Source organism: Clinocottus analis, unplaced genomic scaffold (genome assembly GCF_023055335.1).
Source record: "Clinocottus analis isolate CAN_PGR_092001 unplaced genomic scaffold, fCliAna1.0.p SCAF_11, whole genome shotgun sequence".
Taxonomy (NCBI): domain Eukaryota; kingdom Metazoa; phylum Chordata; class Actinopteri; order Perciformes; family Cottidae; genus Clinocottus; species Clinocottus analis.
The window spans coordinates 10,416,743-10,444,716 of record NW_027175832.1 but is presented as its reverse complement, the minus strand read 5'-3'; the positions used below and the strand labels follow the sequence as shown (position 1 = coordinate 10,444,716).

Below are 27,974 nucleotides of genomic sequence, written 5' to 3'. Positions count from 1 at the left end.
CTCTGTGGAAAAAAACCTATGTAGCGTTGTTAGGCTGCAATGCTTAAAATGAGCTCCGTCTCTCTGGTTCCTCCTCAGCGTGTCAGAGTTGGAGGCCGGTGTGGACAAGCTGCAGAAGGAGGTGGAGCAGCTGAAAGAGCAGAGGAACCAGCAGAAACAGCTCGCCGACTCCAGCGCCAGACAGAGAGACATGTACAAGGCCCTGCTGACGCAGAGCACCGGCTTCAGCCTGCCTCCTCAAGGTAAACAAATGAAAATGCTCACACGTATTGGCCTTTCTGGAGATTATTTAACTCAGTGGAATGGTGTTTATAGAACGGCGTTCATGTGTCTGCAGGTTCCGTTTCTTCCCACCCTGCACCTGTTAAACTGTCGGTGCCGGCTACTCGCTCCACTCCTCAGAGAGCCGCCGCTGCCGAGTCAGCACAGACCACTCAGACTAAGGCTGCGTTAAAACAGGTACGAACGCCTGCACACGCTCACTTCAATTTCATATCTTAATATAGGATGAAAAAATAAATGCTCTGACTGGATGCATTTGTGTCCGTGCACCTCCAGCTGAGCGACGCCTTCACGCTTTACAAGAAGGAGAAGGCGGAAAACGACAAGATGTTGAACGAAACGAACGACCGGCTGCAGAAACAGCTGACGGAGCTCCGCTCCAGCCACGCCAAGCTCACCTCGCAGCTTGAGTTCAGCAGCAAGAGGTTCGCTCGGCCCCGGCACTGCTGCTTTGCCTCATGGTTCAGCTGTTTTTTTCTTGTTTTTTTAACGCAGTTTGTGTTTTTTGTGTCACCGTCAGGTATGAGATGCTCCAGGACACTGTGTCCGCCTACCGCAGAGAGATCTCTGCCCTGCAGGACAGGAATCAAAAGATGGCTGCAACGACCCAGCGACACGAGCACATCATCCACACCATGAGCCAGGACCTGCGGCAGGCCAATGAGAAGCTGGCGCTGGAAGAGGTGAGAAGGAGCGTAATGATCTCAAGGCAACAGGTCGATACAAACTGGACAGATTTCCTTTCATGAGCTGCAACACCATGCATATCACTCACAGACAACAGCCGACTATTGTCACAGCCACAGAGTGTTGCCAACTTGTCAACGTTCATGACTTTATAACCCATTTAGCAACTTTATTCCTAAAATGCAACCAGACACATTTACTGACTTATTCAGGGAAAGAAATTCTAATTAATTCCCAATACAGTCTTGTAAGTAGATAGGGATTCCTGAATAGTTTTATATAAATAACTAAATAGATAAATAAATACATTTTAGACAGGTGATGTATAGGTGACTCTATAATAGGCCTACGTACACCGTATAGAATTATATTTTCTCTGATTCTTCCCTGATCTATGTGAAAATACTTGAGATACTAGAAAGAAAGAAAGAAAGTCCCAATCGACAGATCAGACCTATGCATCTCTCCACAGGAAATGCAGATCCACCTGAAAACCTTAAAAATGACTTCTTCCGTACAAAAACACAGGCGATGCACAAAGTTATTCAAGTGAACCAGAAACAGGACATGACACATTCATTCTAAGAGCGTGGCTGATCAGCACTTTGCCCGTGTCGTAAAGTCTGACTAAAGAGGTTAAACTGTTTGGTGTGTACGTCCCTGTTTTTAATCAACGCACACCCCTCCAAAGTGAGGATTTGTCCCTCTGTTGAGATCCTTTCATAACCACCAGCGTTCTCGCATTGTAAATTTGTTCACCTCCCCTCTGTGTCTGCAGGTGCGTGTAGGGAACTTGACCAAAGAAAGAGACATGTTGACACGAGCAGAGAGTCGACTCGGGCGAGAGAAGGAGGCAATGCTGGCTGAGCAACGGAACCAGAACCTGCTGCTCACCAACCTCAAGTCCATACAGGTACTGTATTGTGTGACTGCAGAGACTGCTGGAGATGTAGATTTAACAGTTGGCAGCAAAATGGATTTCCTCCATGGTTCAGGATTTGACTGTCGTACCGCTCTGTTTAACAAGCGATCTGAACCCTTTTGCATCCTTCTCTCTCACTGGTCTAGTTGACCATGGAGCGGACAGAGACACAGGATCACCAGCGGCTGAACGACAAGATCGAGCACCTGGAGGCAGAAGTGGCTTCAATGAAGACTAGGCTGGACCAGGAAGTGGCACAGAGACACGCCCTTGGGCGCACCATGGACGTACGTGGAATATATACACTACCATTCAAAAGTTTGGGATCACTTAGAAATGTCCATATTTTTAAAGAAAAGCACTGTTTTTATTCAATGAAGCTAACATTAAATTAATCAGAAATACATTATATGCATTGTTAATGTGGTTAATAACTATTCTAGGTGGAAACGTCTGGTTTTTAATGAAATAACTACATGGGTGTATAGAGGCCCATTTCCAGCAACTATCCCCTCCAGAGTTCTAATGGTACATTGTGTTTGCTAATCGCCTTAGAAGACTCATGGATGTTATAAAACCCTTGTGCAGTGATGTTACACAGCTGAAAATAGTTCTGCTGGTGAGAGAAACTATAAAACTGGCCTTCCTTTGAGCTGGTTGAGTATCTGGAGCATCACATTTGTGGGTTCCATTAGACTCTCAAAATGGCCTGAAAAAGAGACGTTTCATGTAAAACTCGCCAGTCTATTCTTGTTCTTAGAAATGAGGGCCATTCCATGTCAGAAATTGCGAAGAAACTGAAAATTTGTCTAGGTAACCCCAAACCTTTGAACGGTAGTGTATATATTTGATGATGATGAAGTATAAACAAACACATACAGTACAGTTACTCTATAAAGCTCTTCTTCAAAAGAGACTGAAGGTTGTCTTCGGGTTAGCACTATAGCACTATTGCAGAAGTGAACAAAACATCTTGTGTCTGAATTAAATATCTGTTAAATAGATATAATGGAAGAAAAACGTCAATATAACAGCTGATTTCAAACTTTAAACGATGATGTTGCCTCTTAAATATGCAATTGTTGGACATAGCACATAATCTTGTCTTGTTGCTCTCACCTCCTCGGCAGGCCCAGTTGCTGGAAGCGAAGAAACAGCTCGAGACCCAGAACACCTTGCAGCAGAAGACCAGGGAGCTGCTGCGCGGCGCTGAACAGCAGGTGGCAGCGCTAAAGGCCCAGCTGGCTTCCGCTTCCTCTTCTGAGGCCTCCGGCAGCAACAACAACACAACCACCACCATCTCCACCCCGGCTTCCAGAGCCGCAGCCCTCAGAGCACCACTCCGAGGTAAACGACAGCACTCGGTGATGAAGTGCAGAGGACTACGTTTTGTGGACAGTTAATAGGAGCTAACGTCATTACTGTCTCCGTGAGCGTTAACAGCTCTTTTGTGTTTTGTCTCTGCGTGCCTTCAGTACGCTCTCCAGTGCCGGCAGCTTCCCAACAGCTCAGCCAATCGGAGCAGGAGCTTGCAGAGGTGAAAGGCCTCCTGCGTACCACCGAGGAACAAAAGGGTGAACTGGTGGAGCAGCTAAAGAATGCTAACGCCACCGTGGAACAGTACAGGGCTGTGGTACTGACTCTGGAGGACAGTCTGAAAAAAGAAAAGGAGGTATGGCTCTTTGATTTGTTGCCTTGAGTCAACAACACACTCCCGCTTCTCGTACCCTCTTTCCATCCTGCTCAAGCGTGTACACTGACCCTACTCCTCTCTTTAGTCCCGCTGCCCTCTGGAGCTCCGGCTGAAGGAGTCCGAAGATGTGCAAAAGCAGCTAGACAAGAGGATTCTAGAGGGGGAGAAAATGAAGCAGCAGGAACGAGAGGAGAGGAGGAAGGCTATGGATGCAGTGGAAAAACAGGTAAGCCAGGCGATTATGACAATGTTATAAACACCTGTAGTGGGGTGTCACTCGTGGTGATAAACGCGTCGACCAGATGGCACTCTTGAGTTGATTGGTATACTGTAAGATGTCCCATACAGTATTATTAGCATTAGGCGTTTTATGCATTTCATAAATGAACTGCACTTGTATAGATCTTTGCTAGTCTTCCAACCGCTCCAAGCTCTTTAACACCTCTTGTCATCATTTAGTCATTCTCACACTGATGCCAGAGGTATCCCAATCATCAGGAAAGCAATTTGGAGTTACATTTCTTGCCCAATTTCTTGAATTGTTAATCCTTTGATCTGCTTTACCACTGAAGTACAGTCGCCCCAATTCATTGAAACAGCCCCAGTTGAAAGGTCAAATCAGTCAAAGAGATTGGCTGGTATCTGTGTTTACTTTCGCCTGCTGTGCTCTCCAGGTGTGTGAGCTGCAGCGCAGTCTGAAGTCCAGCCAGGCGGAGCAGCAGGAAGCACTGGAGAGAGCTACCGCTGCTGTCACACTGGAGCAAAAGGCCATACAGGACAGCCTGCTGCAGGTGCATTAACACACACACTCACTCATACTGGTTAATAACCTCAGTCACAACCAGTTAGCTTGTATATCTTGACCGCATCACACTCTACATCAGTCTTAAAGCCTGTCGTCCTCCTCTTAGACGAAGTTAGCTGGAGAGGCACAGGCCAAGTACGAGCGTGAGCTCATGCTTCACGCCGCGGACGTGGAGGCCCTGCAGGAGCTGAAAAAAAGATCCCAGCAAGATGCAGCACGGAGGAGGGAGCTGGAGGAGCAGATGAGCAAGACTTTGTCCCTCCTACAGGAGAAAACCGCAGCCTTGAACACGGTGGAAAGACAGCTGAAGGTGCGACGACGGGAGTTTGTAGATCATGTCCTCCCGCTGCGACAGGATTTTTCTGATTGGTATCAACTCTCTCCCCTTCAGGAGGATCTGACCAACAAGACCCGTCGCTGTGCAGAGCTCGGGAAGCAGAACACTCTCCTGCACCAACAGATGGATGAAATGGCCACCAAGAGTCGTCAGCAGACAAAGCAGCAGCAGCAGCAGCAGCTGGACCTGTCGTTCAGTGAGGAGGGGAAGACCACTGAGCAGATATTAGAAATACTCAGGTAATACAGCAGCACTAAGAGGAGCTCCCAATGCACATGTGTGCATTTTGCCGACATTAGGTGTCTCAATCAAAACGATAACAAAAGACAGAGTTTGGCGGATTCTTGTCAGCGAGGATCTTGGGATTCCTTCAGTGTTCTTCATTCACAAGATTTCTTTTTAACAACAGTGGGTGACATCACTTTAAAACAAAACGTACCTGCTGATTAAAAAAACGGTAAAAATACTAAATGAAGCAGTTGTTTGAGGTTGTCTGGAGGAAGCGTTTCGTTGAAAGGGAAGACTAAGTAAACTCCCGCAATACAAGTTTTTATTGATCATCTTAATCTCTTAGTAGGAACTCCTCGAGATTGAAATGTGTGTGTGTGCCTGTGCCTGTGTGTGTGTGTGTGTGTGTGTGTGTGTGTGTGTGTGTGTGTGTGTGTGTGTGTGTGTGTGTGTGTGTGTGTGTGCACTGTAGGTTTGTGCGGCGTGAGAAAGAGATCGCCCTGGCCCAGTGCGAGGCGTCCGACAGAGAAGCCCTTCGTTACAAACAGCGAGTGGAGCACCAAGACAGAGAACTGAAGGAGCTGCAGGAAGCCCTGGACACCGAGAGGGAGAAAATGCAGGTAGGGAACCAGGTGGTGGAGCTGCAAAAGACTGGTGGAGGATACCGAAATGATGATGAGGGAAGATTTGAATCATGTCATGAAGGCTTTGAAGAAATACATACTACCTGCTCGTTTGGACTGTAATGACATTGTCTTGTTGCTAGAAATGGCAAAAGTAACCCGACAGAAAATTGTTTGTTATAATCCGTCTGTGTGCTCGCCTTTCTTTCTTCCTTCGGCTCAGGCTACAGCCAAGACTCTGACCCAGCAGGAGGAGCAGCTGAAAAAGATGGAGACCATCAGTACTCTGCAAGAAACCACCAGGATCCTGAAAATTGACAGAGACAAACTTGAACAGGAGCTCCAACAAGCCCAGGCTAAAGTAAGAAGTGTTGCATGTCAGGGTTTGTCCCGCGGCTCCCTTTTTTTGGCTTTTAGCTTTTTGGTCTTTCTGACCCTGAACATCTTCTTTTTAAAAAAAAAAATCTATATTGTTAAAGAAACAGTTCACCATGAAATTGAAAATAGACATTGTTCATCTTACCTGTAGTGCTATTTATAAATCTGCATAGTTTTGGTTAGGGCTGCAACTAACGATTATTTTAATAATCGATTAATCAGTAAATTATTTTTTCGATTAATCGGATAAAAAAATAATAATTTTAAAACATTCATTTGCAACCTTTTATTACAAAAACAGAAAAAATCTTAACAATAAAGAACTTATAAAAAAATTAAGAAATATAAATCGGAAAACTTAACAGAATTTGTTGGAACGTCAGAACTTGTTCTCTACACTCACAGACAGACACACACACTCACACTCACAGACACACACACTCACACTCACACACACTCACAGACATGCACACTTACAGACGCATACTCACAGACACATTTACAGAGATGCACACTCACAGACGTACACACTCAGTACTCAGAGAATAAGAGATGATATTCCAGAAGTAACCACTCAATGTTTCAACGGATAACTTACAGACTGCACTTTACCTAAACAAATGTTGTTAATTAGAGATCGAACTACAAATTCCAGCAGGACTTCCTCTGCATGAAGCCACATTATATCGGACTGTTGAACGCAGGTCTGTGTTCTGCACCTCATAGGAGATGTTTACGCGTTACTTCTCTTGAAGCCTCCGCGGTATTTTAAAACGAAGACGTTGTCTAACCCAACAGCTCAAACACAGAAAATGAACGACTAGCTAGTGAGCTAACAACAACGGTTAGCCTAGCTGTTAAGTTATTGTGAACGCAACGCGACTATGCAGTGACATGCGAGAGACTGCACCAGAACCTCCTGGACCTCTTGTCTGCTGCACTCCACTCAACTGTTTTGTTCAATACTTAAACATCTCTGCGACTTATTGAGTGGTGTAATAATCGCGCGACACAATGAATCGATGATGAAATTCATTGCCAACTTTTTTAATAATCAATTTTATCGATTCGTTGTTGCAGCCCTAGTTTTTTGGTGTGACTTTGCTGGGAGATATCTGAGATAGAGATTTCTGCTGTCTCTCCAATATCACGGGACGATACGGCATTCGGCTCGTGACGCGCAAAGCGCCCAAAAAAGTCATTACCCGTTCATTTAATACAATCCACGGACCTTAAAGTGCGCAGTTAGGATCTATTATCCATCTATCGAACTACACCCACAAACTGTGTTTCCAGGAAGAAGGAAGCAGGCATCTACTCAAGTACTAGAGGCTTGTGCATGTGACAACGCAAGATGTAAACTTTAATGGCGCCCAACTCGGGTTAGCGAGCTCAGTGGTGCCAAGTGCAGCTCAAAACACTGATACATCCGGTGCAGTTTACCTCCCCTCATCTATTTTTAATTAAATCATAACATGAAGGTTTGCCTTTACAGTAAAACATCTCTCTAGTGATGTGTTGTATGTGTAAAGACATAGTTCTTAAGGTCTGCAGAGGGGAAAGTTCCTTGGTCACATGGTCTTGCATCTGGAGAGCTATTCTCTTTTCCTGCATCGCACCACCTCCATCACTGGGTGGACTGGCAGCTGCTCTTAAACTTGTGTAAAGTTCACAACATCTCTCCATCTGTGTCAGGTCGCTAAGCTCCAGTCAGACATCAGCCCACTACATCACTCTCTGTCCATGCTGTCTGAGAAAAATGGCTCCATGCAGGCTGACAAGAGAATACTGGAGGAAGACCTGAAACGCTGGAAGGCCAAAACACAGGTAACCAGAAAAAAAACCCTACATATACAAGAATAAACTCAATGGAATGGTGTTTTGAACTCTGAGATGAAAGTGGTAGATTTATGAGAAAAAAAAATCTTTGCGATCACAAATTTGTGAGAAAACAGAATATTTGGCAAAATGGTGCTCAGTCGCCATCTGAATTTTGTTCTCGTGTCAATCTGGTGACCAAAAAAAGTTTTACACTTTAATATCAGCCAATATTTTTTTTCTTGTAAATTAAGTTTTCTTTCTAAACATATTCTCCTCCCCCCATATTGCACATATGATGTGGTGTTTATTGCACAATTTTTCTCAACTGTCCATGCATTTTCCTGAATACAATGTTTTGACAATAAGCTGTTTTGAATATAGTTCGTCTTCATCATGTCGTCAGTCTTCTCTGTTGCTGTTTAAGTTCATCTTTAACGCCACTGACTGTCCCTCCGCAGCAACTGGTGAGCCAGCAGAAAGACGGCGATGTTGAGGAGCGACAGAAACTCGCCACTGAGAGAGAAGCTCAGCAGAAACGCATCACCCAGCTAGCTGAAGAGACGGGCAAGCTGAAGACTGAACTGGCCAGGTACGTGTGTGTACGTCAGCCAATAGTGCCCTCCTTCACTGTTTAACCGGTGGAGAGAGAGAAGAGAGAAAGAAGAAAGAGACATAACAGAGAGAAATCTGATTAGATAAAGAGCGTTAAAGCAGCATTTTAGTGCCAGCTCGCTGGCCTGAACAGCCAGCAGACAGCAAGAAAGGGGACAGGGGCTGCTCAATGAGAACATAAGATAATAGGGAAAAATAATTATAATGCATGCAGTGTATTTGTGAAGAACAATTACATTATAAAATAGATATAACTTTTAATTATTACATTTTTTTTTATAGCTATAATATAAAATAGCTATAACTTTCATTCTGTTTAGGCCAGCGGAGAAGGCCAAGCTGGCTCTGACGGCCTGCCACTAGTGTACATACACACTCACACACACACACACACACGCACACTGTAAAAACAAAATGTATCCACAAAGAATCGCACAAAAACACTTCAAAAAAATATTTCTTTACCAGAGATGGAAATAAATCAATAACCATTAAGAAAGTATGAAAAGCGTTCGAGTGGTTGACGAACAGGTTGCAGCACTGTGGTATCGAGGGAGGGGGGTAATATTCAGATAAAACAGTATTCTCTGAGATCTGAGTCAAAAATTACGTGGAAAGAAAAACTGGCGTTTGGTTTAAGGAACCACATTGCTTCATTTCCCAAAGTCACCTGAAAGCACTGCAATATTCATTTACAATGTTAAGATTAGCAAATCATTGTGGTTATATGCTATATATATCCTTTGTTCTTTACAATGGCCCTGTTGCAGCGTGTTTGTTTGGGTCATATATCTGTGGTCCAAGTCCTGTTGTTTGCTGTGTGTGCATCAGAACCAGCGCCAGCAGTAACTCGGCTCAGTCTCAGCTGCAGGGCTTCAGAGACTCTGTGGCCCGCCTGACGTCGGAGAGAGACACTCTAAAGAAAGACATAGAAGCAAAGAACAAGGATATTCTGGAGAAGAACAGAACCATCACCCAGGTCAAAAAGATCGGCCGACGCTACAAGACTCAGTACGACGAGCTCAAAGTCCAGCACGACAAGGTAGGACAGCGGCTCCCAAATGTTTCAACGAGTTCAGTGGGGATGAAAACTGAAATAGTGAGTTATGTGTCTGTGTGTGTCTTGTGTTCTCCAGATGGTTGAGGAAACGGTGCCTAAAGCAGGAAGTGAGGCGGTACCGAGCCAGGAGGTGCAGCAGGAAGTGACTAAAGCCCAGGAGGAGCTCAAAAAGACCGTAGAGGAGCTGAATGTACTGAAGGAGGAGGCGCGGAAAAAGCTGGAGGAGGTAAGCAGGCAGACATTTTAAATCCTTCGACATAGAACGCTGGAGCACCATGAGGCAGGGGTAAAAAACAATCACACTCAGCAGAATGAAGGAGCCTTCTTTCAGTTGTGAGGTGTAAATACAGCAGCACACTTCGGACGAGCTTCCTTCTCTCTGGCAAGAACATTTTTAGATTGATATCAGAATCAGAAACACTTTATTGATCCCCGGAGAGGAAGTTGAGTTACACTACAGTTGCTCCCATTCTTAAATAGAAACACGCCATGACCACGCCCACTCAGGAGACAGGATGTATACACCATTTCATACCGTTGTTAGAGTCTGTACTACATCATCTTGGCTGGAGACTCACTGTTTGAGGACTTTTACAATACTCATCCTTGTAGTTCAAATGCAATGAGTTCCTCAATAGTTCCAAGGGCTTTAGTGATGTGTTCTTATCTCATCAGAAAACCAAAATAGAGAAGGGTGCATAATACCAAATATCTCAGGATTTTGTTGGACTACAATGAATTAAATACATACAAACTTGGCTTTGGGTTAACTGTCAAAGTGTCGGTAGAGTCATTTTTTTGTGATGTTTTCCCCCTTAACCAGGCCCAGAAGACACAGCAGGAGCTGGAGGAGGCCAAGAAGGAAATCCAGCAGGGCAAGGAAAAGTTCCAGGAAGTCCAAAACCAGCTAACGAAGGTCCTGCAGCTTATCCAAATATTACACTAAGTCCAAGTCTTTAGAGAGGTTTGAGTGGCAATAACGGCAATGTGGAAGGTTCCATAGCAGGTTAAAGGCAGGAAGGAGAAAAGTATGTTAGTTAGCTTATCATTTAGTGAAGAATGTACATGAGGAAGACAGGAATCACAGGATCCATTGTCCCATCATTGCTTCTATAGGTCCAGTCTCAGTTGTCCCTGATTCAGACTCAACTGCAACAGAATCAGAACCAGCTGACCCAGAGTCAGAAGGAGCTTCAGCAAGCCAAGACCCACAACGTGCAGGTAAGAAGGGCCAGAGAACCAGGACACGGCAACACCTGACGCAGATGCACAAAGCTGATCGCTGAATTTATAGCAAGCGTTCTGTTTGTTGGTAATGTGGAAGCAACATCAACCTAACCTTCCCCGTTCTAAATTAAAGGTGCACAACCAGCTGAAATCAGCTCAGTCTCAATCCCAGGCCCGTCTGAACCAGAGCCAGCAGAACCAGAGGGAGCTCCAGCAGGCTAAAGATGCCCTCCAGCAGAACCTCACCACTCAGAAGGAGCTCCAGCAGACCCTCCAGAGCAGTCAGCAAAGCCACAACCAGGAGATCACCAACCTCAAAACGTCTCTCAGCCAAGCAGAGGGCAAGGTGAAAGCGTCTCTGGGATATTTTAGTTTAGTTTAAATATTTACTTGTATATAAGTATTCTTATTTACAATGCATTCTTGCATTTATGGTTCTGTCTTACACACACACACACAGTGTAGGAGGATTTGGAATAGAAAATATAGCAGTTATTGTCCTTATGTGGCATTATTATATCATCCTGGTTTATTAACGTTTATCAATAATGTCCTGGTCACTTTACCTTATCATGTGTCTCCAAATAGCTGATGTTTTGTGCAATATTCAAACTAAAAAGCAGCGTATCTGTGCTTCATCGTAACAGGTGACTGAGCTTCAGGGCCTCCTGGACAGCCTGCAGAAGGTGGGGGAAAGTTTTTGAATTAGCAGTCCAGTGATTTCTGGTTATGTTTTGATAAATCAGTTAAATTCCATTTGGCCCGCATCACGTCGTCTCTTTTCTAAACGTCATACTGACACTGCGGATCCTCTTTTCCAGCTGGTTGGCGAGCGCGAGGCAGAAATCAAGCGTCTGCAGGAGCAGCTAACAGAGACTAACCAGGCCAATGAAGCAAGCTGCGCCACGCCGGCCAACCAGAGCCAAAGTTCCCAGTCCAACCAGTCCGGCGACGCTAACGCAGCTAGTGACGCTAACCAGGCGCTCCAAGAGGAGCTGGCAAAACTCAGACAAGAGGTGCTTCCAGTTCCCAAAATAATTACAAATCCACTTGTATTTCTGTGTTTTTCTCTATTGACGCTTTCATACTGTAACAGTAAAGAGCGATAAGCCAGTGCTGTTTAGTGTCATTAACATTGTGTCGTTCCTCCTGCAGCTGTCTGAGAGCAAGAAGATAGAGGAGCAGCTCAGAAAGCAGATTGCTGAAAAAGAGGAGAAAACTAAGAAGGTCTTCATGGGAGCCAAGACCAAAATCAACCAACTCAACAGTGAGTTCACAAACAAAGTACAGCTGAACAGGAAGCTGCATCAGCTTAGGAGTAACTTGAGTTGTTTCATTTCAACCCGTAGGTGCTAAGGAGCGGCTAAGTCAGGAGATACAGGAGGTGAAACAGAGCAAAGAGGAGCTGGAGGTGAGAATGAACGCTCTGAAGTCTCAGTACGAAGGACGACTTCTTCGGGTGGACCGAGAGCTGAGGGAGCTGAGAGAGACCCAAGCACAGTCTGAGCCCCGAGAGGAGCCGCAGGACCAGAGTGGATCTAAGGTACGGGACATGAAGGCCTGAGGCTGCACAGAATCCAAACTCAAGTCTTTATCAATAAAGTCTTTAGCTAGAAATAATAGTAAGCGCCGTAAATGAAACACACTTGTTATCCATTCAACTTAATGTAATCATAATATACGGCATTTTGATCTTAAAGCAATTATATTTATTAAGATGGTATGACTTGAACTTGAACTATTAAGACTTTTTTCTCAAAAAATATAAGGTTTTGTTTTCCTTCTCCAAACTATTAATAAATAGGAAAGAGCAAAATGTTGATAAGAGAAATGACATTCTTTCCTTAAAATATGGCTACTACTGCTTTCTGCTTATCATATCATAACTTAGTGGTACTTGACTCTAATAGCCCTGTGTGTTACACCTGTCTCTGTAGACGGGTGATCAGACCAGATCTGCAGACCAGAGGCAGATCTCTCTAAAGAGTCCTGCCCAGGACAGAGGAAGGTAACAATCGGAGACATACACACATCCACAAACACCAGAAACTCTTCTAAATAGGTGTACATTGAATACTTTTTGAAACAATGTTTATGTAAAAAGCCTGAGCCAGATTAGCATGGATCAATTATGAGTTATAAAGACTCAAAGTTGTTCACAGCAAAATAGAAAAAACCTAATTGCACAAAAAACCTGTAATAACTTCTTCGTCAGCTCCAGCATGTCTGACCCTCCCACTGCCAATATCCGCCCCACCACGAGCACGCCCTCTCCGAGCAGCAAGCCGAGCCCCTCCCCTGGGAGCAAAGCCACACCCAGGGCCAGCATCCGGCCAATGGTTACTCCGGCAACCGTCCCCATCCCAACACCTACCGCCACCGTCATGCCGACCACGCAGACTGACAGCCAAGAGGGTGAGAGCTGGAGGGGGAAAAAAAATTGTAAATAATTCTAGTTGGTGTTATTTCCGCCATTGTGTTGGAGTGTAAGACAATGTTTCACCCCGCAGCGCTGATGAGTTCAGGAGCTTCCGTACACTCCACCAGCTCGGGTCTGGTGAACACGTCAATAAATCAGCCAACCAGCACCCAGGCCACGGCTTTTGTCCAGCCCACCCAACAGCAGGCAGCTAATCAGGACGCAGGCATGGAGGCGGAGCGACCGTCCACGTCGTCCTCCCTGTGCGGAACAGGTGAGCAGGACCTTGTCCCAAAAAGAGCCAGAGGAAAGAAGCAAATTGATGTCTGACTGGATAGCAGATTAACTCTGTGTGTGTTTGTAAAGCTGGTTCAAAGCGAAGCAGAGAGGAAGGGGACGAAGAAGAGGAGAGTTCCAGACCAGAGAGTTCACACACGCTTCCAACTACGAAAAAACTACGACTAAAACCATCGATGGCACTGCAGGTAAACACACACAGACTGCCTGTTAATGTTCTTTTACCTTTACATCGGTTAGTTTGTGTTATTGTGTGTCTTAAAGGTGTTTCAAAGGGTTAGTTTGTGTTTGCCAAATTGCACAATGGCACAAACGAACCGACCAATTGAGGCAGCGGGTGTAATGTTTTTGTGGCTTTGTAAAGAGCATGGATGAATAAAACGGCTTCAGTTCCTCAACAGAAAGGCTGTCTAACAACAAGGTAAAGCACTGGAAATATTCTAAACATAAGAATAACTGAAAAGCTGATATATATATTTTGAATTGTCTAAAGTACATCCATAGCAGTACATCCCTTTGCCCTGTGCTGGTGCCTGAGACTCCAGCTACTGTAATAATACACTGACTATAGAGAAGTAGCCCATACAACCAAACCTTAAAACATCCAAAGTCTTTGCACCAAGCGTAAATCTGATGTTTAACCTCTAAAACCTCACGAATGGAAGTAGTGTAACACAAATATTTAGGTATGTTGTTGTCTCAGGAGGAAAGCATAGCTTCATACGCTCATCACTAAAGAAGCTGCTGAACCAACTTCTGTTTGACAATCATCGTTTTTCGTTTTGCAGGCGTCTTTCAATGAATTCATTACGAACATCTCATTCGTTCCATCTGTGTAACTGGTTGTGTTTCAGATGGAAGGCGATGAGGAGATTGAAGGGGAGCTGAGAGATGAGGGAGAACGACAGAACTCACCAGACGACAGCCAGGTCAGTTACCATAAGAACCATTTTATTTCTCTGTAGGCTTCTTTTGGTGATGTTGTCAGACACTTATAATAACAATGGGAGCCCTTTTAGTGGCCGTACAATGGCGGTGCGCTGTCGCCCAACATGATTACATTGCTCTCTGAAGATGTCCCCGTTTGTCACTTTGACACAAAAAGAAGTCTTTACTTTAATGTGTGATGACTGTTAGTTGCAGCTCTGATGAGGCCGAGACAGATTTTAGTCAGTAGAGTTGTAGATGACGCGACTACAAACATATAAACATGCTCAGTAAACAGCTGTAGTGGTTGAGATTGTAATGACGATTAGTCTGGAGACACTCGCACAGGTTTAATATACTCAAAAACGGGTTCACGTTTGTACTGCAGGAACTGCCTGAGGATTGTTTCCCCGCGTTAGCTGAAGAAGACGAGGACATCGAGGAGGAAGGCGTGTCCCAGTCTGTCCCCTCTGAGCTGATGTCCTCTCAGAGCTCCATCATTGTTCGGGACGTCATTGTGATCGACACGGACAGCGAGAGCCACGAAAGCAAAGAGGCCGAGGAGCAGCAGGAGGACGAAGGGGAAGATGAAGATGAGGAGGAGGAGGACGAGGAAGACGATGACGGGGTGCTGTTCTGCTGACTAACTCGTTAAAAAAATGTTTTGAGCCTTGATCTGTTGTCTGGAGTTAATAACCTTGAGTTCTGTATCCATCTCAGTACAAGGAGGAGGAGGGCGATGAAGACGAAGATGATGCAGATGACAGTGGGATGAGAGGTGGAGAGGAGGAGAGCAGAGAGGCAGAAGAAGAAGAAGAAGAAGATGGGGATGGGGAGTGCGGGCCTTTAGAAGCCTCCAACCCTGAGGAGTCTGCGTGCGGAGCGTCCTCTGACTCGCAGCGTCCCTCTGAGGCGTCGCACAGCAGTGAGCACTTCCTGTTGCCTCTTGACTTATGTCGCTCTGTCTCTTCTTGAAATGCTCTGACGTGAATTCCTCTTCTCTTCCCAGACGAGTGCAGCAGTAGCGCCACGTCGGAGTCTGACGCCCCCAGAGACCATGTGCACTTCCCCCTGACTCTCTCTGCACCCTCCCCCTCCTCCTCCCTCATGCCCCGCCTCCCCCATCCACGTCGGCCCCCGCATCCTCTCCCACCACGGCTCTACATCCAACCACCGGCTCCAGAGCTGGGACCCCCGCACACACAGGTACATGCGCTCAAAAAATGAAATCAGATTCTTCTTGGCTTCATCACACCAGATATCTAACCAAATATTATCCGAGTAGCAGAGTATTGCTCTACTACTCGGAAATATGAGAAGTCCCAGTGAAACAGAATTTTGAGCTTTCTTATCTTCTGTTTTTGGACATATTCCACTGTGAAGGAAAACATTTTAGTGGCATACAGTTCGAGGGAGGGGTTAAATCTAAACCTGTACGTTTGATTCGGCCCCTTCAAAGTGGGCGAAGTTAGTTTGGTGCAATACAGAGCTACACACGTCGAAGTGTCTCTGAGCAAGACACCTAACTCCTGGTTGCTCCCCGGGCGCCTCACAGGGCAGCCCACTGCTCCTTAATCAAGGATGGGTCAAATGCAGAGAAGAATTTCCCCAAGGGGATTATTTAAGTGCATGTTTCTTTTTATTTTTCTTATCTTATTATTCTCTAAATAGGTGAACAATCTGACAGAAAACATGATGTAAAATGGTTGAATAGGCATTTTTCCATTTCATCTGTCCTTGAAAGCTGGTAGTGCACTACATATTATAGATTATCCAACCGACATGCCATCCAGCAAAGGTCCCAAGAATTGAAGCCCCTGAACGATACAACGTGCTTTGCTTCTGGATCAGTGCCTTACAAATATCCTGGAAGCTGTTTCTTGAATAACGCAAAGGGCTCTCTGACACTGATGACCTGTGTTTGTTTATCAGAGACAGTCCTCTCAGCTGCGCAGGCCGTCAGTCGGACGCGGCCCTCAGCTGACCCCTGGAATCGGCAGCATGGTAAGACACGGAGTGTGCTTACCAGTGTGTTGAGTAGGAGTACATGCACTGTTAGGTTTCCTCTATGTATTACTTATCTAAATAGAATATTGCCGTGTGTTCAGTGCAGTACATCTGCAGTAAGTTTGTGTTGTGTGTGTATTGCAGCAACATTTCTTTGATGACGACGACAGAATGGTTCCCAGTACTCCCACTCTGGTGGTCCCACACCGCACCGATGGTTTTGCTGAGGCTATACAGTAAGATCTACACAGACAAAGACTATGGTGTAAATAAATAATACACACCTGGAACATTTAGTGATCATTAAATACTTGAATATCATTTAATAAACAGGAGTTTGTTTCTCTGTGTATTCTTTAGAATATCATGAAATAAACATTTCTGTGTATTCTTTAGAATATCATGGTGGGGGAGTTTAATGGTGTAAGTGCAGAAAGAAAGACATCAAGCAGAAGTTAAAAAGTGTTTTCCACTGCAAGAAAACACAAACAGTAAAAAAAATGCTCAGGAAATTCCCCATGTGATGAAAACTAAAAACATAGGACAAAGCAAGAATAAGCTTCTCGCTTTGTCCTTCTGAAAGGTTAAACTAGAGAGTGCACCTTATGCTGTGTTAGAATATTTCCCCCAATTTTTGTATTTCACCATGTTGCAAAATGAATAAATAATGTTCATCAGACTAACTAGGGTGGAAAGGAGGATGCTTGCCCACAGACTGAATATAAGAAGTGGACGTAGTCACTGGGACATCACGCATTGGTTTGTGGTCTGATGTTATAAAGCTAGAAGGTGAAGCTAAGCACACCTGAATGCTGAATAAGACATTTTTACTGCTACAACTAACTTCCGTGAAGTGAAAAACAAACGCGATAGCAACTTGTCAATCAACTTGTAGCCCCGCCCTAAAGCATCCCCTACTATAGTCCGTTTGACTCTAAATGACCATCGTTTACAAAATAAACATCACGCTGTGTTGAAGAATACTTAGAGCTAGAGATTAAGACATAAACTCATGTTTACAATGTTTACTGTGAGAATACATGAAGAGAGAAGTATAGTTGTTTATATAGACTTCTATACAACCAGAGGAGTCACCCCCTGGTGGTCAGAAGAGAGAATGCAGGTGAAAGATACTGTTCAGAACCGACGGTTTCCCTCATTAGAGAAGCAACTGTAACTCTATATGAACAAACTTAAACTCTGTTATGAAGATTGTTTGGATTATCTTAGACGAAAGCGTTGGTCAAAAGTCTAACACGTCTGTCTTTCACCTCCTCAGTTCTCCTCAGGTGGCAGGTCTGTCCACCAGGTTCAGGTTTGGCCCTCCAGAAGACCTGATGCCTCAGACGTCAGCCTCACACTCTGACCTCGGACAGCTGGCCTCTCAAGGAGGTACTACACACACACATACATATACACACATACACACATACATACATACATACATACACACACACACACACACACACACACACACACACACACACACACACACTTAATAGCAACACCTGAACTAATCTCAGTCAGTCATTTTTTAACATTTCATCTTGTCTGTCTTACTACTGCTGTGTGTGAAGGTCTGGGGATGTACGAGTCCCCTCTGTTCCTGGCTGCTCACGATGAAGACGGAGGAGGAAGGAGTGTCCCCACCACACCCTTACAGGTGGCTGCACCAGGTGAGAGACATACACACACTCGATGTGAACCATATGACAGTTCAACACGTTTGGCCTTTAAACTTTAAGCGCTACATCACACCTCTCCGTCTTTGTCAGTGACGGTCTTCTCGGAGTCCCTGCCCTCAGACGGTGCCGACAATATGGCGTCCCAGTCGGTTCCCATGGTAACCACCTCCACCGGGTTGGCTTCTGGTGCTGATGACGGAGATGAAGTCTTCATGGAGCAGGAGGGAGATGGGTGAGCAGTTCTTAACAGTCAGACCTGAGGTGTCTTTTAAAGACACCAAAGGGACACTGTGAATATATTTCAGGCGGCTGATGCAGCAATAAGAGAGGAGCAGGGACATGTGACCAAGAGGTCTGAGGGAAAGGACTAACGCAGCCCTTGTTTCTGTTTTACATGCAATTGTGGTATAAAGATGTTGTTCCATTCGGCTGTAAGCTACAGAAGCCCTGAGGGGAAACACATTTTGGTGATCTATTTTCTGGTCTGAATTATTTTATTTCTTGTGTTTGCTTTGTTCCTTAAATGTTTTTCCAATTGGGGTTAAAAAAAAAACATTTTTTGGAACAATCCGTTCAGCCCCAAGAGGCTGAAGTGCACCACTACTACATGTTCTACAAAGTAAAAGCATTTCAGTTTGAATCACTGCATGCACTATAAACACATCCTCCATGCATCATGTGACTTGGCAATCATCTGTCAAATGCTTTTTGTTCTTATTTAGAAGATGTGCACTTCAGCCCCTTGTGGTCTAAATGAGAATAACAACAACAAGCAAAAGAAAACTTTTTGTTACCAGTTTCACAGATGGAAATGTATTATTCTAGTAAAACTGCTCTCAAATACACACGAGAGACAACTATTTAAATTCACAGATCACCAGGCTTTCTTCTTTTGTTTTTACCATTGAGTATTTGTGTTTGAGTTCTGCGTTTGTGTTTTCCAGTCCTGGTAATGAATCCTCTTTGGAGAGCCAAACAGACTTGGAGTCGACGGGACAGCAGAGTGATGATGCATCACTGGCCTCTACCAGCCAGGACCCTGGTCAGTATTTCTGTGTACTGACTATAATCTAAACCCTATAACAACTGATAAAATAGGGCTAAAGCAAATAGTGTGTGTATTGCACTAGGTTCTCAACACAAAAATGAATTCTAACTACAGCATGACACCGGATTCAGGATAACTACATAAAATTCAATATTCCATCCTTAAGTAAAAACATTGCGACTACAGCAATTTGTTCGCAGGAATGCCTTTTTGTAGGTTCATTTTATAGAACAGGGTCGGCTACCGTAGGCATGGAACACGCAACCGCGCACTTGCTAGCTGGCTAAGCAAGCAGGATGCATCTGTAATTCACATCAACTGTGGCGTTACTTATGATCCTAATTTTGGCCAACGATAAACGTGCTATTGTATTGTTCATTACCTTTTAGCTGAGCTTCTATTCCTATTGACAGGACGCCCTGTTAGCGCCATAAAGCCATAAACTCATGTTTACAATGTTTACTGAGGGAATAAATCAAGAGAAAAGTCAAGTCATTTTCTTATATCTTTCCCTTTGGTGATGTCAGAAGCAGCACCTTTCTGATACGATCCAACTAACCTGCTGAATTCCTCACATTCATGTTTATCCGCATCTTTTTTTCGTATGCTGTGTTCTTACGTATAGCATGTCCTGGTGCAATGAGCTTGTGTTCTGTCACTGAAAGTTTTATATTCTTCATTCGTAGACACCAGCAGCGCCACTCAGCGGCGTAGCGGGCCCAGTCTGATGAGCATTCTGCCGACCAGAGGAAGCAGGGGGGCGAGGGGCGAGCCCAGGACGCTGCTCACCCGCAGAGGTGAGAAACTACAACCGCTTCGGAGGACCGCACTTTCAGAGCTGTAGTTAAGATGACAGAATAAACTCACTCAAAAGGTAATGATGAAGCTGTTTATTGAAGTGCAATAGGCAGAGAGCAGCAAGAACATAGGGGTAGGAGTGATGGGGATAATGTCATCGGGGACGATGTGGGATGGAATGAATAGTCTCATTCGTGCTAACCTGCTTTGTCCTCACTTTGTGCGTTCAGGCACTTTCTTTCGAGGAGGAAGGGGAGGAGCCATGGGCAGAGGCGGCTTCGCCTGATGTCACCAGTGGCAACCCGGCCATCTCAGCCAATCAGGAAAATGAAAAGTGACGCTCAATTCCCCACGTTATTGTTTTTCTCGTCGTTAAATTTTCAAGATATTCAGAATAAAATCTTGTGCTCAATTAAAAATCAATAACCCCACTCTTACACAAGATATGTGACAGCTTTAAATGTGTGTGATCCTCTTTCTGACAAGTTCTATGGACACAATGTGAGTTTTTAGTTGTTTGGTTATTTTTTTTGTTTCACATTTATCTGTGAGGGCGTTGTAATTTTGTTAGTATCTTCATATTGCTTAACCTTTGAGCTGTTAATACACTTGTTTTAATAATAAAGCTGTATGATGAGGAGCAGCGATGTGCGTGCTTTGATTAATTGAGTTGGTCGATAAAGACAAACTCTCATAGTCTAAAAATGTTCTGTCACTGTTCTATCTGTAGGTCTAAAGCTATGTGTTACTGCTGTCTTGGCCAGGACACTCTTGAAAAGGAGATTTTAAGTCTCAATGAGGCTTTTCGGGATAAATTAATTAAACCTAAACAGCAAAGGCCTTTCAATGAGCATGATTGTCTTATTTAGGTTTTTGTATTATTTTAGAAACTCTTCAAAGTGAATACATTTTACCCACAACAACACTGGGAAGTAAAACGTTTCTCTAGCAGACATTCTCACCTGCAACTCTAAAAGTTGTGATGGTATTTTGTTGACAAATTTATAACCAGAGGTATGAATACAATAGAAAAATAGTAGATTGTTGCTTCTTGCTCAGTAGACATATTTACTCAGTAATACTCAAGATGTTCTTAGGCACAGCGCAGCCAAGCGCCAATGGAGTTGGCTGGCAGGTGAGCATTGCCGTTTTGCGCGGCCACATTGGTTGCCACGGCAACAGGGCTGAGGATGGCAAGGGCTGCAGACGGGTCCGGTTTGGCCAGCACCGGCAGGTCACCAGAAATCTGGACGCTGAAGAAGAGCGCTGTGGGAAAGACGGAAGACATCCAAACTCATTACACATTGAAAGAGAAGCACGGTGTATATTTGGGTCAGTCTACCAACAGCCTCCAACACTACTGCTCTCTGAGGAGAAAGCACACGGGCGGTTCTTACGTCCAGAGAAGACGTAGAGCTCGTATGGGTCTCTCCTCTGAGGACTGGGCATGGACAGGGCAGCGGTGACCGGGGTGGGGAATCCCATCATAGACACTTTGACGTTGATCTCTCCACCGAGAAGAACTTATGAATGTGGGAAATGGAAATGGCAGCATTAAAGAAGTAGCGGTACTTGATTGGTAAGTGGCTGGTCGGTGCCTCTTTGTAGTGAATGTTCTTGCTTTTTAGAATAATTTAAATATTACAATTTTTTTTTTAGAGGCAATGATCTTTTTTTAAAGGGATTGTCCAACATTGTGAGACTACTGACCGGCCTGGCGAGCAACGCGCGTCCTTGAGGAGCTCCTTGGTGTCTTGTTGCAGGGGGGAGTGCTGCCTGGTGGGAAGGTGAAGCTCTGCATGATGTCACCTGGAGGACAAACATAGGAAGAGAGAGCTTAATGGATTGACACCTTATACCCGCCTATCAAGTCTTTCATTACCTTGGGAACAGTGCGTGTGAGTAATCTCAACTCAAAGGTCCATTTGGTAGTTTTTTTTGGGGTCATTCCTCATCAGAGAACGTAACCGGTTCAAGTGTCGAGGACAACCGACCAACTGTGACCTGGACATAAGTCACCTAAGTTTAATTTCCTGATGGGGACCGTCAGCGCTGGTTGAATGCCCCAAAAGGCTTGTGAGTTGACCTTAATTATTTTTTCTCACGCAGCCACGCTGTTTTTTTTTTTGCCAGGCGGCAATTATGAAATTAAGGGCAGTTAAATGGAGGCTGGTAATGCGTGGAACTGGCACTTCATTTATCCCTGTCATGTATGATACCCGGTGAGGTGTGCTTCGACAAGTTAGCTCCAGATCAGTCCCTCTGGTTATCAGTTTTAGTTGCGCCTGTTTCCCTCACCACTGCTAAAGAAGTACACCGTCTCTGCTCTGCTGCCGGCTGCTGGTGCTGCCAGTGCAGCGCTGATGCTTCCTGTCAGACCTGGGAACTCAGAGACCAAAGGTTTGGGGTAGCCCGGCTCCATCACCATGTTCCTGTCTAGACGCCAGTACAGGTCTCCCTGGAGGAGGGGTAAGGAGAGAGGAGAGGAGGGGCGAGGGGACAATTCAGTAAGCAGCAAGTAACATGTTACTTCAACAAAATGTCAAAGTTGTGGTACTTCTAATCTACGATCAATACGGCAGCACAGAAGTTGCTGCAGTAATATTATTTGTAATGCCAGTAGACCAGTAGCGCCGTACCTTGATGATGTAGGTGTGTCCGTGGCAGTTGCAGCGTGTGAACACGGTGTCGATGGGAGACGGGATGCCCAGGGTGTCTGTGATGCTCTGAGGACGACTTACTGAGCGACTGACGGCGTCCACCGACCAGAACAGATCCCCTGAAACACACATGTAACTGTGTAGCTCTCTTCAAGTGACTGTCTATCCTCCAGTTAGTACACACACTTTAACACATAAAGAAACAAAACACTGTGAGACATTTATCCCCAAGGGCCTCTGGACGTGTCACACACTGATACTGACCTTTAAATATCAAAATGGTCCCATTGCTGAGAGCAGTCAGTCCGTTGATGGGGGAATCACTGCACAGGTTGGCATCAGCAAAGTGTCCTGCACATGCACACACACACACACACACACACACACACACACACACACACACACACACACACACACACGTGTCATTGGAGGTCATTACAAGGAACTTAGATATCGTCACTTTCCTAAAATAATGGCCTACGCCATTTTTCGACAAAAATGATTTTCTTGCCGCTATCATTTCCTCATGATACCGGCCACCTCTTATAAAATGTCCTGCATCCACAGTTGAACAGATCATGTGATTCTACCCTTGTAGTATAATGGCCTATGTCAAGAGTGTGACTTAGGCCTTTTTATTTTGACTAAGTCAAAAGACAATGTGACTTTGGCCATTTTACAAGCTTTTCAAGATGACCTTTTGAAGCTAGTAATTTAGTTAGCATTTTTGTCTTTGAAACTCTCACTCTAACATAATATATTAGTAATCATAACATAATTTGACCGGTATCCAGGGATGCCAGTGTGGAAGGTCTAGAGGCAGCTCGTGCACCCCTCTTACATTCAGTCAAGTTTTTTGTTTTTTCTGTAAAACCTGAAAAAAATTGACTTTAGCCATTATTTTAGGAAGGTGATGATATGTAAAATTACATTTGTGATAATTGTATATGTAATATGTATATGTAAAGACATAAGAGACTGAAGTTTGACACATGCATGCACGCGCACACACACGTACCAGTTGTCCAACCTGCCCCTGGTCCCTGAGGACCTTCTTCCACCAGACCCATGGCCTGGGCGATGTCCTGCAGGGTGCTGGGTCTGGGCTTGGTGATTGTTGCTGGAAGAAAACCCCATTACACACACACACACGCGCACACACACACACACACACACACACACACACACACATTACATTGTGTGGAGGAACCAAAGTACTACTTTTGTTTAAGTTATCAAAGATACAAGTTGTTTCTCAACAAAGACAAACTAAACTTTCCAAACAAATTGCCATTCAACAAAACATTGTATTATTCAAAATTCCTCTCATTCTGTTCTTTAAAAATGTTATTCACAATGAAATTTAAAATAGCGTCTGTATAATTAATCTTGGTGACGGCATGTTCACATTACCGTCAACTGCTCCATGACCAGAGGGACTGACGGGAGCGCCGCTGCCCAGAGACGCAGCGCTGTGGCTGAGCAGAGAGAAGCCCCGTCCTGGTGCGACTGGAACTCTGCCTTGAGAGACGGAGATGGACATTGGCAGTAGACCGGCTGGGAAGTTCCTCACACCTGTAGGGGAGAGGAGGAAAGGATGAAAGTTCTCATTTTCAGACCACGTCGTAGTGGATTGGTCGGTGCATTAGGTTAAAGGTCAGAACCTGAGTTTAACAATCACAGTTTTGTAGGTTTGATACAACACATGAAGAATGAACTCTGTGTTGTGTTCTCAGTTTAACCCTTAGGTGACGGTTGTAATCAAAGTTACTTGTTCTCTAAAAATAAAGATGTTGTTGTGGTTGCAGTGCTTTAGGGATGCAGTGCAAATATAAACCTGGAAAGGTCAGTAATAAAAACAAAATGTAGTATTTAGATGAAACTATTATTAATTAACTATGGCTTTAACATCATGATTGAATGAAACTGTTGGCGAATGATGGAACTAGTTTGTGGTAATTTACTTTAACGTAGCTTTTCAGAGGAATATCCACCATATGAGCACAATATAAACCTTTAATTTGATAATCCTCTAAATAATTACAGAGATAGTTCAATATTTTGGGGAATTTGATTTTTAGTGCCGTGAGTTTAATGAGCAGATCGATACCACTTGTGTGTCTCCAGCAACCAATGTGCTGTTTAAACTGATAGTTTATGAGAGCAACTGGGAGGCAGAGTGGGCAGCTGTTTCCACTATTTTGTTTGTCTGAATGAATGAAACCGTTCCGCATCAGAAACATCTACCTGTGAACCATTCCTCGCTCGCACTGTTGGACATTCCCCTGCTGCTCCCTGATCCCAGATGTCCTGAAATAATATATGTACAGTATTCAGAGGCGCTGCCTGTCCAAGCCCTTTGTGTCGTCTCTGCATTCATGGGTTTGTTTTTTTTGGTGCCACTGATGACCCCTTTGAGAACTCATTTAATACATATAATTCGGATACATTTTCCGTCTTCATCTCACGGCTCACGGCCCTCAGGATTTGTTCGGTTACTTTATTCCATGATCGCTAACAGATTGAGGTGAAGGAGCTCTTCTCCTGCTGATTAGGAAGTTGTTCTTGATGGCTGACCTGAAGCTGCCGGCCTCACAGGATGGAAGAGCCTGCTGTGGGAAACTGACACTCTGGCATCTGTGGTGAGAGACACAAGGTGGAAGAAAGCACTGAGACAGGATATTTGGTCCAATCCAACCCGAGCTTCTTCAAGCTCCTCATGTCTTTAAATTGCGTGATACTTGTGTTTGGCTGTGGTTGTTGGTCATTACCGCAGTGCTGCTGGTAGTCATGACAACAGGTGTTGAACTGGATGCACTGCGGATCGCACTCGCACAGCCGACCGCGCCTGAACATCTCACCACAGCGGCCCTGACAGGACTGAGCTGAGAACAGAGCATCAGAACATCAGCAACAGAGCAGTGCACATGTTCCAGCACATGGATAGCTAACGATTGAGTGAACAGTTGCCCGTCTACACGTCCAGCAGACACGCAGCAACTCTGGCATTCATTTGTAGCCACAATCTGGTCACTAACTTTGTCTGAATGCCATTTGGCGCTAAGCCGGTATAGAGAACAGATTGTCTAAAAAAGATGCTGGAAACGGGAGAGAGCAGTACGACAGAAACATGTAGAAGCTAAGTGGGTGCAAGGTTAATAGAAAACTAAATGATGAGATAAAGAGACAGAAAAACTCCACAGAATTCTAAACAAGCTAAAGAATTGAATAAGTTTCAGAGAAACCAAACCGAGCTGAAGAGGCTAAAGGAAACAAAGCAATTAGCCACAGAAAGTGAAAAGGTATATTGAAATCAAAGCAATTAGCTAAAAAGTATATCCCACAATATAATGTGTATTCATCACAAAAACACAAGCGTAAGGTTAATTGAAAAAACAAATTACAAAACGAGTTGAACACGGAATAAAATCCAAATGAGGTAAAAGAAGCTTGAATGTCCCACAGAGCTGCAAAGTTTGATGCTCAGTGTTTCATATTTGCACCATTTGACACGTTGATATAAAAAAGAAGCATTCATGCAGCTTGAAGTTGAAAACATAAAGGTTAACGCTACGACATTTGATAACCGTGAATTAAAGGTCTGACATCTCTTTCCCTGCATGTCCCACACCTTGTCATTGCTCTGCACACAGCCTATACATATCTTCGTTAGTTCCTCTCAGAGCCCTCATATCTACGTGCATTGAGCTGCTGGGTGTCGTACCAGCGGTGCAGGTGGTCTGGAAGTCCAGGCAGCACTCGTTGTGTTGCAGGCAGTTGAAGTCACAGGTACACTGCTGGCCTCTGGAGAACACCTCACCACAGCGGCCCACGCAGCTGCCTGAGGGGACACGGCACCGACTAAATGACCTCACAACTTGAGGTATCATCCAGTGGGCTGCGGGACATCTTATGGATGTTGTAAACATGAGGCGCTCCCATGACTTAGATGCATTATTAGCAGGCGTATATACATAACTTTATTTTACATGTAGTATCACATTTACATTATGAGACATTTCAAGTCATTTCGGGTCAGAATTTGATTGCAACTTATTATAAGTGCAACCTAACACATGACACGAATCAATCACATTGTATGATGTCACAACTTCTTTAGCAGACATTCTAAGGCAGGGCTTCTCAACCCTTTTCAGTGATGTACAAGAAAGAACAAGTGAAAAATAACTTTTGGTTAAAAAAACTAAAGATGTAATACACAATGCTGTGCCATCAGTATCTGTTTAATATATAATATATACAATTATCTTCATGAACCTACACTTGATTTTATTGAATATTTATTAAATCTGTTTTTAATTTTTTGATTTTAAATGGATGCTAAGATTCTCTCTCTCTCTCTCTCTCTCTCTCTCTCTCTCTCTCTCTCTCTCTCTCTCTCTCTCTATATATATATATATAGTTTTTATCTCAAAGCGTGCCATGCAGTGTTTCATCACTGTGTCCTACCTGGTCCAGCAGCAGCAGAGGTCACAGCAGAGGTCACAGCGTAGGTCACAGCCAGGCCGAGCAGCAGAAGCAGCGGTGACGTTTTCATCATCCTCGCCATCATCATCATCTTCACACTACAGAATCTGGAGATGAACGACTGTTTGCGATGCTTGAAGAGAGACAGGCTGCACTACGGGGACAGAACGAGAGGATCAGTCGCTACCTTCTCACTGTGTCACCTCTCCTGGTCTTTCTCCAAGTTGTCAAGTCCGTGGGTCTTATATATGAGACGGAGGCGCGGAGAGAGGACACTTTTGATCACACACACACAAAGACACACACCCGCAGACTTATTAAAAAGCTGCCAAGTGGTATTTAAACTTCCTACAGAGGCAATAAAGAAACTCCTACACACAGTGAGTGGTGGAAAGTCACTAATTATAAATGACCTTTTTGTTTACTGTGTCTTCAACTTTTCTTTTATAGTTTTTTATATTCCACGCTATTTAATTATCAAACTGTATCTTGGGCTCTCATTTTTTTTAGTTGCCATTAAATCTATCAGGAACGTTTCAGTATTAAAATACAATATTTCAGTGTTTTTTGTGTTAGGTCTGTGGCTTCATCCACATGTGATATTACTCCCACCTGTTTTTCTCTGCCAGCCAACTCGAGGAATGAGCTGCTTGAGCCGGCCAAAGCTGATGTCATGTGGTTTTCTGACAATTATTCGGCGGGGTTTCAACAGTTCAGCTCAATCCGCAGGTCGTAAACAGAGTCTACATGTGGGTAGCTTTCACACGGAGAGGATGAGGGGAAGGAGAGGAAATACATGAGAGGGGCCAATCCAGTAAGGCCTTTACCGGAGACTCATGTGGATAGACTGCTTACTATTGGTCTGATTGTTCCCTTACATTAAAGGGATAGTTTGGATGTTTAGAAGAGTGCTTGTATGAGCTACTAACTCAGTTTATATAAAATCTTTCCTGGATCTATAACTTCTTAC

At 44.3% G+C, this 27,974-nt stretch overlaps 1 protein-coding gene across 2 annotated transcripts in view; it reads left to right on the top strand.

Moving 5' to 3' along the window:
• The window catches only part of LOC137803430 (nucleoprotein TPR-like), a 28,153-nt gene extending 7,641 nt beyond the window's left edge, over window positions 1-20,512 (top strand). Inside the window, exons 15-55 of one of the 2 annotated variants that reach the window (XM_068601892.1) lie at window positions 79-242; window positions 338-459; window positions 559-707; window positions 803-965; window positions 1,748-1,882; window positions 2,038-2,178; window positions 3,022-3,238; window positions 3,367-3,563; window positions 3,670-3,810; window positions 4,259-4,375; window positions 4,496-4,699; window positions 4,781-4,965; window positions 5,427-5,574; window positions 5,801-5,938; window positions 7,651-7,782; window positions 8,235-8,365; window positions 9,220-9,430; window positions 9,525-9,674; window positions 10,272-10,364; window positions 10,565-10,669; window positions 10,809-11,021; window positions 11,323-11,361; window positions 11,497-11,691; window positions 11,831-11,942; window positions 12,025-12,218; window positions 12,613-12,683; window positions 12,891-13,090; window positions 13,186-13,368; window positions 13,461-13,579; window positions 14,246-14,320; window positions 14,707-14,946; window positions 15,039-15,243; window positions 15,328-15,524; window positions 16,251-16,322; window positions 16,470-16,561; window positions 17,605-17,717; window positions 17,903-18,001; window positions 18,101-18,242; window positions 18,955-19,052; window positions 19,745-19,855; window positions 20,087-20,512. In XM_068601892.1, the coding sequence (XP_068457993.1) occupies window positions 79-242; window positions 338-459; window positions 559-707; window positions 803-965; window positions 1,748-1,882; window positions 2,038-2,178; window positions 3,022-3,238; window positions 3,367-3,563; window positions 3,670-3,810; window positions 4,259-4,375; window positions 4,496-4,699; window positions 4,781-4,965; window positions 5,427-5,574; window positions 5,801-5,938; window positions 7,651-7,782; window positions 8,235-8,365; window positions 9,220-9,430; window positions 9,525-9,674; window positions 10,272-10,364; window positions 10,565-10,669; window positions 10,809-11,021; window positions 11,323-11,361; window positions 11,497-11,691; window positions 11,831-11,942; window positions 12,025-12,218; window positions 12,613-12,683; window positions 12,891-13,090; window positions 13,186-13,368; window positions 13,461-13,579; window positions 14,246-14,320; window positions 14,707-14,946; window positions 15,039-15,243; window positions 15,328-15,524; window positions 16,251-16,322; window positions 16,470-16,561; window positions 17,605-17,717; window positions 17,903-18,001; window positions 18,101-18,242; window positions 18,955-19,052; window positions 19,745-19,855; window positions 20,087-20,142 (5,869 nt within the window). In that variant the 3' untranslated portion in view covers window positions 20,143-20,512. Of the gene's footprint in view, window positions 1-78; window positions 243-337; window positions 460-558; window positions 708-802; window positions 966-1,747; window positions 1,883-2,037; window positions 2,179-3,021; window positions 3,239-3,366; window positions 3,564-3,669; window positions 3,811-4,258; window positions 4,376-4,495; window positions 4,700-4,780; window positions 4,966-5,426; window positions 5,575-5,800; window positions 5,939-7,650; window positions 7,783-8,234; window positions 8,366-9,219; window positions 9,431-9,524; window positions 9,675-10,271; window positions 10,365-10,564; window positions 10,670-10,808; window positions 11,022-11,322; window positions 11,362-11,496; window positions 11,692-11,830; window positions 11,943-12,024; window positions 12,219-12,612; window positions 12,684-12,890; window positions 13,091-13,185; window positions 13,369-13,460; window positions 13,580-14,245; window positions 14,321-14,706; window positions 14,947-15,038; window positions 15,244-15,327; window positions 15,525-16,250; window positions 16,323-16,469; window positions 16,562-17,604; window positions 17,718-17,890; window positions 18,002-18,100; window positions 18,243-18,954; window positions 19,053-19,744; window positions 19,856-20,086 lie in introns of both variants that reach the window. The other variant, XM_068601884.1, reaches the window with a different exon arrangement.
• The last annotated feature ends 7,462 nt before the right edge of the window (window positions 20,513-27,974 follow it).